Genomic DNA, 17,718 nt, shown 5'->3' with positions numbered 1-17,718 from the left:
TGCCGGAGCTCTCTTAAGAACCACAAGTCTCCTTCTCCCCCTCCCAATTGTTTCTGTGCAAATAATTCATTCCTCCCTCCCTCCCTCCCCCCGGATTAGCATTCGTTGTATCATGCGCCAGCAAGCTCTCTCCCAGATTTAATTTGTGGCCGCTTGTTTTCGGAAGGAGCGGGTGATTATCTAGCTGATGAGTCTGGCATTGCCGTCTCGACGTTTGGGGAAGGGGAGTTAAAAACCACGGCCCGTTGCCTTCCTCTTTATTGTGTAAGAGTAGTCATAACATTTTTGCATGGTCTGGCTGCACTGTCATTTCATTGAAAGAAAAACCTGAACCTTTTTTTTTGTGATTAATGACGTCAGTGCTTTGTTTATCCAAAAGGAATGTGCAGATGCTCCCCTTGTCCTCGTCTGACCGCGGTGCGATAGCAAACAATCCCGCTGGACCCTGAAGCAATCAAAGATCGTATTTATCACAGAGTTTCCCTTCATAAATACAAGGCCTTAATTCAAGTTCTCCAGGCGGACAGGCAGTACCAATGTCCATTCACTGCGGCCCACCAGGGGATGCCAATAAATTACAAACTCTCTGACAAATAATGAACTCATAAATTATACAAGGCCTAATTGAATCTGTCGCAGAGGAGTGAATTATGAAATTATGTCCAAAGCCAATAAAGCTGCACCCAAATGTTCTTCTGACAGCAGTTTCCTTCTTGTACTTTTACACCCTTTGTGTTTTTCTTATATGCTGGACTTATAGAATGCTTTACAAAGTTTTCATTTTAGTGAATCGTAATAAATCCTGTTTCATTTTTTAAACCAAATGCCAGTGGATCTGTGCAAATGTCCATTTCATTTGAACTTTATTAGTTCACCTTTTTTATTTGCCATTATTAAATTCCAAGTATTAGGTGAGATCTAAAGCCACAAATCATGTGATTCATTAACTCAGGTCATGTGCTAGAACGCAATAGAAAAATTCAAGGATTACTGTTGTTTTCTCTGCAGTGGTTGTAAATGTCACGTCATTTGCAATCTCATGAGGCATTACATCTCGCAGCTTTCTGTAGCTGTCCTAAGAGGATGTGTGTCACAGTTTCAGTTTTCTTCCCTTTTTTCGTTAAAACATCAAGGAGAGATAACTCAAACTCATTTTATTCAACAGTATTTTCATTAGCGAAATCTGGGTCCGAAAGCCCGTAATTCTGAGAAAAAAGGCTAACATTCACCCTGTGGGCATAAAACAGAAAACGGAACGTAAGCACCGTGTCAGAGTGTTGGTTTTTTTTCTTTTTTTTTGCATCTATGATAAGCATTAGTTTGATGAATTCTTGCCCTGAGTGCCTAATGGCGTTGCTCTGGTTCAGAGAAACGGTGCACCAGAATTACCTCCAACTTAGAGAGTGGTTTCCAAGATTGCCTGACCCAATTAAGTATATGATCACACACTTGGGTTTCCAAGAAGTCATTCTGAGATAGGATTATGTCCATTTTTAGGCATTCATCGAATTTCTCATCTACAAACTCTTGCGACATTGTTTCAAATTATACAAGTGCTCCAGTGTCGAATTGTATATGACAAGTCTTGATGTTTTTTAGGTTAACTAGCCAATTAGTTAGATCAAAGCTATTCGCTTTTTGTACGCTATAGGCTGCTGCTATAAGCATGGAGATCCTCGAACTGGCAGTTTCACACAATTGAATATGGCCAGTTTAGTTGTTCCCAGTTTACTGAACCAGCTATATTTTTTTATGTAAAGCTGCTAGTTCAAGGCTTTCCGTGCCTGTGCAAAGAGCAAATACATGCTGGACGTTTGCTTACGTCTTCATTGAATATGTACCGCAATGCTTGCCTTTTCCTATCAAGTGGAATTCATTCACAGAACCTCTCCATCAGAACCTGCCCGATTGTCCAGCGTTGACCCGTTTCCCCTCCTCGAATTGACCAATCCCTACACCTCGAGGCCAACCCCCCCCCACAATAAATGACCAGAAGCACCCGCTAAAGCATCCACTTTAGTCGGGACAAACGATGCAAGAGCAACAAAGAGCGTGTTTGCATAGGTAATGCAAGGACAGTCAGCTGAGGGGACACGTTACATGCACTTGAGGTTGCTAGTGGGCAGTAGTTTTAAGGCCAAGTGTTTTCTTTTAGCTCGATAAGAGGAGTATTCTTGGATTTCATACACTGAGTCATTGGATAAATGTTGTCCTTCAAACGTTGCCAGCCCAAAGTTAACGGACTATTTTGATAGACTGTGCAACGCTAAAAGACTGGGCCATTGTTTTCCTCAAGAAAAATTTATTTGGGAGATGCTTTCAGTATGATCAGTGCAGGAGTTTCATTTAGACACCTGACCTGTAAGAACAGATCAGTATGCAGCTCCTCATTATCATACACAGTTATCACCAGTAAAATATTGACGGACGTCAGTCCCATTCCAAGACAGTTACTCACGCTTCTAGGCCGTTCACTTTCAGTGTTTGTCTAAAACTATTAGTTTTCCCCGCCTGTTATGATTTCACATTCTGCTGTGATATTGATGCCCTCCTTGATGACGACGGAATGCGATCGTAATGTGTACAGAGGATCTCGTCCTCACAGGAAGTCTAGTGTGCCTCTCGCTGCAGCCTAGCTACATGTACGAGTCACCCTTATTCGTAGTTAAATTTTTAATAACACCGGAATCACACAGTTTCTTCATGTGAATTTCATAAGCTGTGTCTCTGCTCAGGATCAATTGCATCCGGTGCAGAGCAAAGAAGGAACTGGTTTGAGGAGTACTGGGGCGTTCTCTCTCAGGGGCATTCTTTTCACGATTTGCAGGAAGTGCACACGTGTACATGTGCCCTGCACGTTCCCATGCGTGACTGTTGTACTCTCCTGATTCCCTTTTTTGGGGTCCTTTTCTTCCTACAGGAAATGTGCTGAAGAGCAGCATCTAATTGTCGCCAAGGCGTTAGACATTGAGGATCCTCTCTGTGGCCTGCTACCCAGTGCATCGCCCACGCTCCCGGAAAACAGAACAGGTAGGCTGAAACTGCGAAGCTCCATATTTTGTATTTTTCTCCCTCTCCTAAAACAACTCTCAAGTAGAAAAGTGTGTCTTCCTCCTGAAGCACGTGGGTGGATGAGATGTCCGCTTCGGATGTTTGCTGAGCTATCCAGATCTGCATTCTGAATTGTCAGCAGTCCTTGCTAAAACTTGCTAACGTTCAACAGTCTGTATACAGTAGCTGTCATTTCTAGACGGCCTGAAATTAAACTCTGTTAATTGAAGTAAATCAAAGTGGATAAATGTTTTGCTGTGAACAAAAAAAATTGATCCTCATTGGCCGAAGGATTTGAAACGAATGCATTGGATATTGCCATTTTGTGATTGCTGATCAAGTTAAAAATCTACTCATTTTGTGTTGATCCATTTTCTGAGTAATCTCCCCTAAAAAACTTTTGCCATTTTCAATGTTTCTCAAGTGTCAATTTGTCTTGGTGATCTGGCTACTTTGATATGTAGCAATGAGTGTCCGGAAGCAGTAACATCAAATGACTTTTGTCTGGTTTGGTGATCCAAGAGATGGACAGGACAGAATATCCATTTCTTCCAATTTGTTGGGTGGAGCAGGAGTCACTCTGACACCTGTTGTGAGTGGGGTAAGCACTGAAGCAGACTTAAGGTCAGTTTATTGAGCACTGTTCTGCTCATTTATAAACTACAGGAAACCTCATCTTTCTTGCATTTCCCGTCCCCAACAGTTGTCTTTTCCAAAAAAATAAGGGCAATTTATTTGCAGTTTGCCCCAAAAGTTTGCTCCCTGGTTACACTTTCAAAATCTCAACCAGATACCTGGTTCAGTCTCCAATTACGTTGGGTGCTTGCGCTTTATTTTTGTCTGGAATCCAGAGAGACTGCATCTATTTACCATGTGTTCCTCAATGGAGGAGCAATGGCCCCTGGTCATGGTTTATCTTTACACTCTCAAGTATGCCTCATGAGGACCTCCTCTCTCTCGGTTCCCAGCATTCCCTGCTGTGATTCTATCTCGCTCGTCTTAATTACATCCTACTCAATACTTCTCCACTCCCGTTGGTTCTGATATTCCCAACAGCTTCTCTAAATTATCCTTCCCGTCTTCCTCCCCCCCTCCCTCCCAGCCCCAATTTTTTCCTCTTGTACCCTGCGCTGCTTTTGTGAACCTTCCGTTTTTAATTGGCGAGGAATTGCCTTGGCGATTGCGATCAGAGTCCGCGTGCAATTGGTTACCGCGGCGAGTCGTCGGGACAAGGGCTTTCCTATCAGTCGAATATCGGGGGGGCGGTTTTTGTCTGCTGGGCCCTCGGGCCGGCCATGGCTGGCTGAGCCAGGTAGATACTATCGATGCATTGCTGCTCGGGACTTCATTGCAATTCAGTATTTCTCATTTCACTGCTGTATATTTCGGTTGCTGTTTGGTTAAGTGGGCCTACGTCACTGTCAACGAAGTCGATGTATTTGTTCTTTCAGATATTTCTTCCTGTGTTGATACGGCATGCAAACAGTGCTATGTACATGTACATACATGTACAAGCATAGTAATTGCTGCATGTATTTCATTAAATGTACATGGAAGGAAGGAAGGGTGGAAATTATTGTTACAGTCAGAACCTACCACTGCATGTATGTCCTGACTAGTACTCTTGCGTATATTCCAAGGCTACATTCATCAGAGTTATAAATGAGCAGCTGCAAGGTACAGGCACTGAACTTCAGGATTCTTGCAGGTGCGCAATAATAATTTGTCCATGATGTATTTGCCATCTTTGCTTCCTGGGCAGGACCAGTACACGTACATGTATACGACTCAGTAGAGTCATGCCAGGCTCAAACAGCTAATTGTTTGTGGGAATGGAGACATTTCACATTGGCCCACCCCTGCCACAAATCCGAAGCCTTAACTTGTCCTCCTCACACCCCTGTCCTTCCCACCTCCACGTTTGACCACTGCATTGCCACAGACCTAACTTCTTTGCCTTCCTGCCCGCGAGTCTTCAACTACATGTACACAATATCCCGGCTCACTGACTAAAATCCTGATTCGATCACCACTAATTGAATTGGTGATCCAGGAGGAACTGCTGTAGTGTCAGTGTCGCAGTTTCGTCTTGTCCGTGTGGCGTCCCCCTGATCTGACCCATCCTTCTTGGCATCTCCCTTTGCATCCAGGATGACCTCCTTGTACAGCTAATCATTGAACTTTGCTTTGTTGTGTTGGCCAATGATGTTTGGGGACTGACGTGTACTTCTTCATAGTACATCTGCGTTACTGTGTACGTTTCCTTTCTCGAATGTCAGGAATTGTATGGTCAGCATAGGTACATGCATCGTTGAATCGAAGCTAGTGGTTCTCCTGTAAGGGCACAAGATGGACCATATACATATGCACACAGCCGGTTATAAAAACTGAGACTAGATTGGAGATGTACGCTGTATCTTTCTTGTCTGGTTTTAACGTCTTTGTCAGTTCAAGAATGGGTTTTTCATTGCATAGTCTGGTGTACACTCTGCTTAACAAATAACATACCAGTGTGTATGTAAGTTTGACAGTCAGCTCTTGCAAGCAATAACCGCCACCTTTCATTCACGCTGTACAGCCTATCAACTTCAAAAAAGTATAAGAGAAATAAGTAGGCTAAACTTCAAGGTGTATTGTGTTTAAGTTCATCACAAGTCAAATTACAAAGAAAGAGGATAGTGTTCGCCCACCCAGAGAAACAGCCTGGTAGCATGCCAAGCATGGTATGCATCCACGTTGTCCTTAAGAAGAAGTTGCCAAGCTTGGCCTTTTTACAAACATGTTTTAAGTTTCACCAATCTTATTTCATGTTGGATTAAAAAAAAATGAGAAACATTCTGTTTACATTTAGTGTAAACATACATACACATAGTACCTCCAAAAACATATTGATGACTTTCAAATCCCCAGTTTCAATGTGGGGACCAACAGGTGAATTTATAATAGCCCACGGATATTAGATATGAGGGAAGTACATGTAGGAACCCCACTGCAGTTGAAAGATTGAACATGCTCTCCTGCCTGGACAACCTGAATGTCAGTAAGGGGAACAAGAGATGAGCGTGACCATTTCTTACCATCTTAGCGCGTGCTTAGCTGAATGTGATGCACGTATACGTCTGCATCACGACCAATTTCCATTTTCAGCACCGACATATATACTGCGCTTGGAAACTGCACTCTCCATTGAAATCTGCACGCGCATGATAGCAATTAAAATTGGACAAATGAACGAAGCAGCAAAATAAACGAAGTGACCCAGATGTACACTGTACTTGATTTGATGAGTGTGGATACATGTATCGTGAGGGTTTGTTCACTAATGAAAGGTTCACCAACTGGTACACGTGCACTGGCAGACACTGACTGACAGAAACGATCAAGAGATTGTTTGAATGCAGTTAGCATTTTCTTAGACCCTTGGCTAAATTAATGCATGACTTTGTACTATACCCTAATTTCTACTACTACTTAAAGTGTGTGAGATGAATTCATTTTCACAAGAAGATGGTACATGTAACCGCCGGAAATCCAGGCCGTCTCTCATGCACGATCTCTCTGCCAGTATCAGCATGGTTGATGTATTGATTACACGAGCCGCCTGACACTTTGTGTTTCTAATTGGCTCCGTCCTGTAAACATTAACAGACTTGGGAAATTAAACAAGGCTTTGGCTCGGTTGCACCCCCCCTCTTCATCTCAACACCCAACAACCGATCCAGATGTGCTGCCAAAGACCTCTTGATACAGATACATGCATGTTACATTCACATTCTCGTGTCTGAAAAAAAAAGTTACATGTATGTGACCCAATCTAACAGCAAGAATTGCATGTCGTCGTCTGTGCACTTTTTGAGTAATACAAGTCTTGGAAGAAATTTCATAATGTTGCACAATAAAACTAAGGTGGAATGGTTGTTATTTCAACCACATAATTTGAGTAGCTCTGTGAAAACTGATTCATGTCAAAATGAAGAACAGAGTAAAACTCTTAGTGCTAAATGAAACACCAAGGCTCATTTTGTGGGAACTGGCCTCTGATTCATACTCACATGCCAAACTGTCAATTATTATTGGAGGGAATGACACTAGTGATGTGGCTTTTGATGAGTAAATAAGGGAAACTATTAATATATTACAATACACATCTGGCATCTGTTGACTTGTACTTGTTTTTATAAATTTTTTAATCACAGTTTGGATGTGATGTTACGTTCATATTACATCATATGTATCCATCAAAAATTAATATTTCAAAAATGGATTTGTGCCGGGGAGATGTAAATTAATTTTTGGATTTTTGCCCTGCCCGACGTGTATTTGAACTCTGTATACTCGGCGTATGCCCCCGAGAGCTTGTGAAAAACCACAAGCATATTAGGGTGGGACTCGAACCCACGACCTCCAGCTTACTAGTGCAGACGTGTTAACCACTCGACCGCCGAGCTTGTCGGTGTCAGCTAGCTGGTTCGAGTCAGATGTAGCAGTGGGTACTGTAAACATCTCCCCGGCGTAAATCCATCTTTGAAATAGTTGTTCACAGTACCTGCCGCTACATCTGACTCGAACCAGCCAGCCAACACCGACAAACTCGGTGGTCGAGGGGTTACGATGTCTGTACTAGTAAGCAGGAGGTCGTGGGTTCGAGTCCCACCCGAGTACGCTTGTGTTTTTTTCACAAGCTCTCAGGGGCATACACTGAGTATACAGCGTTAAAATGCACGTCGGGCGGGGCAAAAATCCAAAAAATTTAAAATTATTATACTGGGACATTTTTGGCTTTCTGTATGTGATTAATGCATGTATTCATGTTCTTTGAATTTTTTTAAAGTGATAAAAAGGAACAGAGATGTTCCTGTTACACTTCTTCACAGTTATGGAAACAATGCATGTAGTGATAATTCAGCTGAAATTCAGCTGCAATGAAGCATTATTGCCTAATGGGCAGCTGAATATTGTTACAAGTCAAAAGGTCATGCTGTTGAGAAAATATGACCCAATGTACATTAATACCATACATTAAAATGTCAATTGTGAAATAGTACCCCGACTAAGCCCCACACCATTCACGATTAACAGGCACGATTGACAAATTCGAAAAACAAGAATGCATCTGGAAATTCTTGCCAACTGTCTGGCCCTGAGAGTATGTCAATATTTTTACATCCCTCTTCTGTGAGCTCAATTATGAAGCCAGGTGCCCTGAAAATACTCGGACGAGAGAGAGAGCAAAAGAAGAAAGGCAGAACACTCTTGGGGACTCTACCCGCATTAGCATTAATATATTCAAAAAGAAAGAAAATTCCGGGACTCCCGGAAAAGTTGACAGCCAGAAAATGTATACGTGTCACCTTTGTCATGGCCTGTTATTATTGCACGAGTTGTTCTTTGCCACCAAGGAAAAAGGACAGTCTCCAACCAAGGCAAACACCGTAGCTACTGCAGATCGATCGGACAGCGACGCTCGTGCAAGAATCGTATTATTAACTTTGGGGAGGGCAGTTCAAACATGCAGGAAAAAAAAAATAGACTGGCCATGCATTTTGATCAGCCATGTTTCATTCATGAGCCATTTTGTCTGTGTTTGTCGAGAGGTCCGGGTATGGCCTAATCTCACGCTCTTATGGTTTGTAAATTTGTCTTACTCCTCCTTCCCAAGAGGGGAAGGAGACAGTGAAACTCCGCTTCTTCTAAATGTACCACTCAGCCCTTCTAAGTGGATGGTTCCTCTTTCCCTCCCCTGCCCCAAATTACAAGCACATGAATCCTCTACTCTGCCCAGAACTGATTCGTTTCCACGTCGACCTGGTTTGTATGAAATTTTGAAAAGACAAAAACGTGCCTTGATGAAACAATAAGGTAATCATATTTGCTACCCAGTGAAGTCATTTGTTCATTTTAACAGACCTCCCTCCAGAAAACCTTAGGTTGAATGTTTTTCTCCCTTCCTCTTCTGTCAAAGCCCAGCTGTAGAAAGCTCTCTAAGCTGGATTCCGACTTCACGCTCTTGATGTTCTTTTCCTCTGAGCACTGGTGTGCAACTTTTGCCTCGCTTCAGCAGATTACCCTATACTTTCGATTCCAGTTGTTTCTCTGTTTTGTTTCTTTACTGCTTATGAGTGCTATCACAATTGAAATACAAATCTAAAAAATCTCAGGTCGCATGGAAATTCCTCCTTTTAACCTCTTCTCCTCCCCCCCCCATTTACGCCCATGCCCACGAGTGTCTGATTTCTGCGCTCCACCTCTCAGACCTCCCCTCCCCATCTTGATTGTCAGTACCCCCTCTGTACTGATGACGCATTCGTTCCCCACCCCCCATTCTTTTTTTTTGTTTCCCAACACATTCATCATCAGCTTTCTCTCTGTGTCTGTCTTTGCCTCGGCTTCCGGCCTCATTCACCTGAATAGCGCTATCAATACAGCTGCCTCTGGAAAAAAAAAATCTCAGCAAAACAAACTCCAGACGGGTCGGGAATTTTCCTTAAAGCTTTCCCCATCTCTGTCCTTTTTTTTTTTTTAATATTTTCACCCAGAACGCGCTACATGCGCAATCTGACCTAATTTAAACACCCGGCAGCGGACTGCTGGTTTTCTGCTTGCCTTTTGAAGAGGGCCAGTATCAAAAAGAGACCCACCGTGTCGTCAAAGGTGTTGACCGCACAGCTGAAAAGGAGATTCAAGAAAACAAATGCAGTAGTTGCATCATATTTCTCTTCAAATTTGTGCTGTGCATGTCTGTGCAAATGGTATATACATTCCAAGCATACTGTGAAATGTACCGTTACAGTTTGGTCTATTGATTTCTAGGACTGAGACCGTTACATATCTTCCAGTATTGCTTGAAAACAATGCATCTGCAGCCTACTGTTGGGCAGACTGGCCACTTTCATCCAGAGTATCAACAGTAACTTACACTCCAACACTGCAACACTCCAACACTACTCTTATCTTTGTGTAATCCACAATTTTACAAAGTGGCCCATTTTTATGATGGAGTTGTTAAACTGAAAATTTTGAATAGCATTTCAGTCAGCATATCGGAGTATACATGTATTTGGTTCACAAGGTCATCCCGTTTGTAGTGCCATTTGTTTTTATAGAAAAGTGGGATAACACAATTTGTGGCACAGTGATTTGGGTTAGAGTGTACTGCTTTAATTTTCCGCCCATTTATCCATGGATACTTCATCACACACATATATATTGCCTGCAGCCCTGGGATATCTGCTGATGATGGTTTATTGCAAGTAACGCCTGGAAACCCTGGCAGTTATGAAATTATTGTCTCCATAAAAGAGTTGGGGGGAGGGGAATTTGCCCTTGCAAGAGGAGTGGTGTGGCGGCGGATGTTGGTTGTCGCTCACAAGGCTCTGACCCGTTTCTCGGCATTTGCCAAACCGCCCACCACCGTCGTCGGCGAAGAAGGGGGTGAGAAATTACCGGCGTTGATGCAGCGGCCCAGACATCTGAGACCGCAGAAGCGGGACACGGCACACATGTTCCCTGGACCCACCATGCTGCCTTAATCCAATCATCGCCGCCACTAATCCAATTTGGCTGCTTCACGGATCTTTAATTTGTGTATCGAATAGAGGCGAGCGCAGAGAGAGAAATGATTTTGTTATAAAGTGCTTCCAATGGCTGCTTAGTTTAAAGTTCAAAAACCCGGGGAACGGTCGTGTTCAAATATTCCTGGAGATTTTGTGTGTGTGTACATGTATGTGTGTGTGCGCTGCGTTCAGCGTGTGCGTGCAGTCGTCCTGTAAGCCAACAGCGCTGTGGACAGTAGGAGTAGGAGGGGAGAAAAAAAAGTGGCTGTAATGATGAGAATCGGAGTGTCAGAAATGGCATCACTTAAGGGCCTAGATCAGCGCTGATGGTCGAGTCAGGAGGACACACATCAATCGGCGTTTTTGTGACTGCCACACAATAAAGGGCTATCCACACGGGAAATCCAGGCCCGAGCCAGGGTGTTGCACGCTCACCGGATGAGGCTTGTGTAGTCACGATTCGTGAATAGCTTGCTGTGCTGAGCCCGGAGAATAGAGCCAGGAATGCCGAGCCACCGCCAGGCCTCCTGAATCGTAATCCAGAGCAGTCCATTCTCTGCCCTGTTTTCCTCTTGTCACCGCTCTTTGGCTGTTTTTTTTTTTTTTCAAAGGAGGCATTCCTGGACGTGACCCGTGGATTTCCAGCGGATTGTCTGGGAGTGTTTTTAATCGTGAGGAGTGGATCCGGATATTTTGCTGGTGAGGGACCGATGATTCTCACGAGGCCCGCAGCTGTTGAACCCATTGCACGAGGGATGATTGCGAAGAGGAATTTACATATTGTCCCGGGGACGAGCAGTTTTTAATTGAACGAATCTGGGCAAATTTGCTCCAATTGGCTAGATCTGTCAACATCTGCCTCTAAGCTCACTATTTATATTTATAAGTGTGCTGCAGAGATGCAATATTTACATGTATTTGTACAGTATTGTCTGGTTTAATATAAATGCTCAATTTTATTCTCCTGGAGCTGATTTTGACAAGGATTTCTTCTCAAAGCAGTTGTAGGGAAAAAACTCAAAATCTGAAATTTCTTTGCTGGTTTGCCTGCACGGAGTGAGGAAATCAGTACAATCCTTGAATTTTTTTCTCAAGGCTGTTTAAAGTAATTGCACTGATCGCTCTGTATGATGGTATTCTCAAGATCTAGCAGTTTGTAAAATGGGGACAAAATTAAAACCCATTTCTTTGAACATAATGTCGTTTTCAGGACAAGTTTCAATTCAGTTTTCAGCTGAACATATAACAACTCTTTTAAGCCATTCTTTTTCATCTGCTTTGGTCCACAGTTGCTTGCATCCCTGTGCGAGGGTCAGACAACGCCAGGCTGGTGGGCATTATTGCGGTAAGTACAAGGTTGCTTTTAGTTTTTATCTGAGGATACATAGGAGCAGTTGTGGTCAGGAAATGGAGCGGATTGCCTTGTGTGGTATTTTACTGCAGGCAGGGCCAGCTTAAATGTATCGGTACATGTGTGTATGTATGTACATGTATTTCACTCGTAGCAAGAGTGTTCAAGCCCAACAGTTGTCAGGATTTCAAAGATGTTTCCATCCCCATGACATCAGTGCATTTTGGCTTCGCGTGGCTTGATAAGCACAGTCCCTTATTATGTCCACTCTCATTGTTATGTAATTGTGTGTGCCATCACAGTCGGGTGACAGTGCAGAGGTTTTTTTGTTGCTTTTAACCTGAGAGTGCATTTTCTTTTAAAGTGACACAAATATCATGAGAAAAATCATCAATGCACTGCGTGCACGAGTATGCTTAATCGAGAAATATGCTGAAAATAGCAACTTGGCCGGATCATACGTAAGAGTTCCATTCTGTTATGCCCCAGGTACGCACACCCTGCACTGTAAAAACTCTGGTGTTAAAATCAGCACTTTTTGGTGTTATCAGATGACCACACCATAGGGTGTTACTTTGACACCGATGATGTTACTTTGCACACCTATAAGTGTTACAATGTATTGGAGGGTGTTACACCAAATAACACCAAAATTTGTTTTGTTTTTCAACACCCGTGAAAAGTGTTGGTGTTGTCCTCTGATAACCGGGGGGGGGGGTGTTAAATTTAACGTCCCAGTTGTTTGCAGTGTGGTCAGTGACATTGTGCACTGTGTGTGATTGAAACCCCCCCCCTTGGAATGCTTCTCTGCCTGAAAATGATACTGCTGCTGAATTTGTGTGTGGGCCAGTGTACGTGTGGCTTTCACATAGGCACAAGGGTAGTCAAAGGGAAAGTGCGATTGCATGGATTTGCCTCAAGCTTTGTGCTGGGTTATTGAATGCATGCATGCGGTCAATTGACTCATGCATTAGTGAGTAATTAAAACAAACGAAGTAAAGTTTTCCCAGGCGGGCAATCAAGTGTTTCTGCAAGCCGTGTTTGTCCAGCTCTTCTCGTCATCTTTGGTTTTGGCCCTCAGGCTTGTTGGAAGACCACTTTGGGACTGCGGCCCTAAAGGGAAGTGCCCATCTTCATTTCGCATCGCATCCTCGATTTCCCCCTGGTGTTAGTCGGGAGGGGGGGTCTTTCGTGTTCCCTCAATTTACCCGTTCGTCAGCAGAATGTGTTTAACATTTCCTTACTGCAATGCAATGCACTCATCATTCTCCAGCTGATGATGTCCCGGCCTTTCCTACTGTCATGAAATGCCATTGTCCAACCCCCCCTGTCAAAGAGCGGTGAGGTGATTGTGGGTTTTTTTTCAGCACCCGGTGACAAATTGCCCAAATGGTGGGGAATCAATCGCTGACTTGCCCATGGGCGTCAGTGATGAAGACCTCAGTATCGACTGAAGAGGCTTGGCAGCAGGCAGAGACATGCGAGGACCCCACTGAAGAGAGCTCCTCCACACTCACTGCAAAAAAGATTACCTCCCGTTCTTGGACTTTTTTTTTTTTTCTCATCCTCGCTGGCGAAAATCTCTTGAGTGGAAAATAACATTTCCGACCAACGGAGCTTTTTAACTCTCTGTCGCTCTCTCCGCTCTGGAGTGCACTCGCCTGACTAAAGAAAAGTCGGGGCCTTCGGGGCACAGCGTGGATCACACGTCCAATTTTCCTCCTTGCAGACGTTGAATGAGCATCATTAGAAACGATTCCAGTCGCCTGGCTGAATTGGGGGATGATTTTTTTGTGCACCCATTCCGGTGCACACTCTGTACATGCTCGTCCTAGGCTGTGCCCCATGATTTCAGGCCTTGCAATAGACAGCGAGCAGTGACGAGGAATACTCATAAGTCAGTGTCATCTGTACTCCCCGCATTGTAAGTGGAGCATTCGAAAGAAGAAAAAGTGCAGCGAACGACAGCAGTACCACCGCCTGGACGGAGTGGCCCCCTCGCGAGCATTCAGCAGCTGCTCTTTTTTGCATTGGGGAGGAAAAAAAAGGCATCTTCCGCACACAGAGACTTGGAATTCAAGGGAAATGAGCAGGCTGTGTAAAGTGTGATGAACCAATCTCCACTGCATCTCTGATGGCGGAGGAGGATTCGGACTGATGTTAGCGTACCAAAACTGAAGGTAAAAGCTCTGGCTTGTGAACATTGGGGTATTCAATATGATACTTGATCACAGCAGAGGCCTCTGAGATTCTGTCAGGATCAAAATGCCGACATTCAGTTTGTAGGAGTTTCCTGCATTTTACCAATATTTACATTCCTTGTAACATGAACAATTAACTTTTGCCTTTTTTACTCCTGGATCACTTGCTGCATCGATCATGAAGTGAATGAAAATGGCCTGCACTTCACTCAGGCTTTATATTGTCTGGACGCTTGTAAACTTATTATTAAAACTCCCAAGGCAAAATTTTGCGTTCCTTGTTATCCAGTTAAAAAATCAAAACTTCTAAAAAGGAATCCTCTGTTTAAATGCAGACTGATATGAAATTAAAAAGAATTTGTTTTGCAAACAGAGCTTCAAAATGAACATAAACTTTTCATCTTTGGTGCTAAATTTTGCCCATTGCGGACATGTGCGTTTAAGAGCAGGCCATGAGATATTGCCGACATAAAATGTCCACTGTAAATAGTGGCAGCAGTGCACTGACCAAAGGCCAGATGTATTCGTTGTGACAGTGAATGATTGATGGCCTTTCTGGGAGCTCAAGCTCAGGTGACAGCTCAGTTGGACCTGTAAATAGATCCCTACCAGGAAAAGGAAAAGATGAAATGAGCTCTCCTGAATGTCTTGTAAAAATAAAGTGCAAGTACTGCTAACAATTGGTGTGGGAAACTGTGCCAGTCCCCACCATTCAGAGGAGATTTGTTTTGTTTTTAAGAGGGCATGTGTTCACAGTCCAAGGAATTTCAGGACAGCTGGTTTCAGAGACATCGTGGAAAAATTTCACAAGCTACCTGTACAGTGGGTGTGGACAGGACTCAACCCCCCCTCCCGACCCACTTATTTAGTGAGCACTGCGCAAATCATCTCTGTGCCCCGGCTTATTTGTATTCCAATTTGTAGCGCAGTTGCCAGGTTTATTCACGATTGGCATACACGTACATGGGGTAAGCAGTGTGTCGAGCAGATTGTCACGGTAGAGACTTGAGTTTGTTTCCCGTGTACACGGACAGTACATGTAGCTACAATCCTGGTCAAATCTTGATGGGCACCCCACCCCCAGGCTCCCTCTCAATGTTGGGTCTCACTAGTGCGATCTGTTCTCCAGCTCCAGATGACAACATTGACGGGGGAGAGGGAGTGGGAGACCTAGAAAGAGTATGGCTATTGACGTGCGTCCCAACAATTTTGTCCAGTCTGAGTTTTACATACGTGCCTACTGGTATTATTTGTATGGGGAAAGGTCCTGCTGACGTTCTGTCCTTGGATACGGTCAATAGGACAATAGAATAAAGGACTCCAGATTTCACCTTTGTTAACTAACAATGGCAGCAAGCTGACGTATTAGGGATATTTAGCCAATAGTGCATAGAAATATTTGTGAATTATCTATGCTGCTCAAAGACAAGATTGTAATGGTTGTATTTCTTCACCTTCACCAACCAGAGCATGTACCGTTAAACATGCCCTCAAAAACGCGGCGCTCATGATGTACATGTATACATGGCACAGTAACAACGGTGCGTCACAACACATCAGTAAAGAATTTGAGTCTCCAACTTTCTTTTGGGGCTTTTGATGAATCATCGTTGCATTTTTTTCAAGCCAATAACGGAATTACGAAATGAGAAAAATCCCACAGGATTGTAAGTTATTTCTGTACCAGAATGGGCCTTTCAAATTCAAAAATGCATCAATTTTGGACAGTTATGGGACAAAATGCCATGGTGCATTGTATACGACGAACTTACTCCTACCACATAGTTGTGATCAGACATGCATAATACAAAATTAATATTTTTCTTCCTTTTTATTTCACTTGCACATGTACAATTTGTCCAAAATATACCTTCCCTTCAAGCGCCAGCCGCCATTTGATGGTTTTCTAAGAACAACGCTAGAAAGCACATGCAAAATGACATAGTATATGTGCATACACACCTTTGAACCAATCCAGACAATCCTCACCAAATCTCGTCGGTCACCCCACCCCCAGGCCCCCTCTCAGTGCGGGGTCTCGCTGCGTGGTCTGCGCTCCAGCTCCAGATGACAACATGGACCGGGGGGGGGAGTAGGGGACCTGGAAAGGATATGGCTATTGACAGGTGTCCCAACAATTTTGTCCATGACCAGTAGTGACAGTAGAGCCACATCATAATATAGCTATAGACACAGTATGCACTTATATGCAGTATTTGTGTTGATTGTTACCCTATGCCTTCTCCATATGTGTTATTTTCTCTGATGTATGCTGTATACATGTACTGGAGATATACCGGTACATTGTGTTCACTTAACCCCTTGACGATGGGAATTTCTTCCCGAAAGCCGACTCCAAGAATTCCAGCCTCGCTTGGCCACGAAGGCCACCTGCCAAACCGCAGATTCTCGGTTTGTGGCCCTGCGTGCTCTGCACGCTTTGAATTACACGGTGAAAAGGCTGACTGTTCGGTGGCATGCAGCTCTACTCAAGCTTTCACATTCCTGTTGCCCTCTTTTCAAAGTGGGGACTATTGTGAAGCTGGTGATTATGATGCAAATTCGGTCTTTTCATTTCTGGGCTACGCACAAAGACCAATTACCATATATACAAGAGCCAGGGTCTGCCTTCTTTCACCGTGTTCGCTCGAGCGTGGGCCGAGAATAATAGCTGAAAAGCGTGCTGAGGATCTCAATTTTTACGCCGGCTCTATCCACATCCCGGCGCAAAGGGGTTAACCATTTTTTGGGGGTAATTTGCTGAGTCTTGTTCATTTAGTAGAATTCCAAGAAAATTCTTGAAAAGGACAGAAAAAAAATTCCCAAACACTGGCAACATACATAAAACTTTGAGTGAATTTATATCAGTACAGTTCTCTGCACTTTCCTTTATAAAAGAGTGCATGTCCTTGATGAGAATGTTTACAGATGTGTTGTTTATTGTTCCTGTCAAGCCTTGAGGGAGACGCATTCTTCGTGGATTAAAAAATTTATTCTTTTTTTTTTCTAATGGAGAATTGAGAGACAGAAATGAGAATGTGATCGGAGAAAGAAAAGGAGAGTGGCAGAACCAAAAGGACATCACGGATGACAAACTATTGGACCAATAAGCCCCCCCCCGGCCCCGCAACTTGCTGCATCCTGTCATTTTCGTAGCATGAGGATGCCATTGATTGTCCTGTCCCGCTGTCCCCTCAGGGTTGCGTGGTTGGCGAGGCAAGAGCAAAGAGGCAATGAGTCGCATAGCTTGAGGAGATCCGTAGGGACCACATCTTGCTTGGCTATTCGGTCTGGTGGCAATCGGCTGGCGTGCTGTGGTGCGTGTAGGGCAATGCATGATGAGTAGAGTGCATTCAGATGGTTCAGTTGGCTGTTCTCAGTGGGGTTGGATTCAGCTTTATGTGTAGGAAGTGTGTAAGTTTATCATTATTGATTGATCAGTTCCCTTTTGATCACTGTTTTGATCAATCAAATAGCTAAGTTTTTAACACTAATTTGTACATGTACTGGCATGTCAAGTTCAGGGGTGTGATTTGTCTGGATTTTTGGCTTAAAAATTCTG

General features: G+C 43.7%; 1 protein-coding gene across 5 annotated transcripts in view; it reads left to right on the top strand.

Moving 5' to 3' along the window:
• LOC147795370 (uncharacterized) overlaps positions 1-11,997 on the top strand; it is a 61,208-nt gene extending 49,211 nt beyond the window's left edge. For all 5 annotated transcript variants that reach the window (XM_087131989.1, XM_087131988.1, XM_087131985.1 and 2 more), the window contains 2 exons: positions 2,921-3,030; positions 11,894-11,997. In XM_087131989.1, the coding sequence (XP_086988115.1) occupies positions 2,921-3,030; positions 11,894-11,982 (199 nt within the window). In that variant the 3' untranslated portion in view covers positions 11,983-11,997. The remainder of the gene's footprint in view (positions 1-2,920; positions 3,031-11,893) is intronic.
• The last annotated feature ends 5,721 nt before the right edge of the window (positions 11,998-17,718 follow it).

The sequence above is a fragment of the Acanthaster planci genome, unplaced genomic scaffold (genome assembly GCF_054643075.1).
Source record: "Acanthaster planci isolate LZ-2023a unplaced genomic scaffold, COTS_SCS Contig48, whole genome shotgun sequence".
Taxonomy (NCBI): Eukaryota; Metazoa; Echinodermata; class Asteroidea; order Valvatida; family Acanthasteridae; genus Acanthaster; species Acanthaster planci.
Note: the sequence above shows the minus strand (reverse complement) of the source record. Positions and strands in the feature narration are given on the sequence as shown.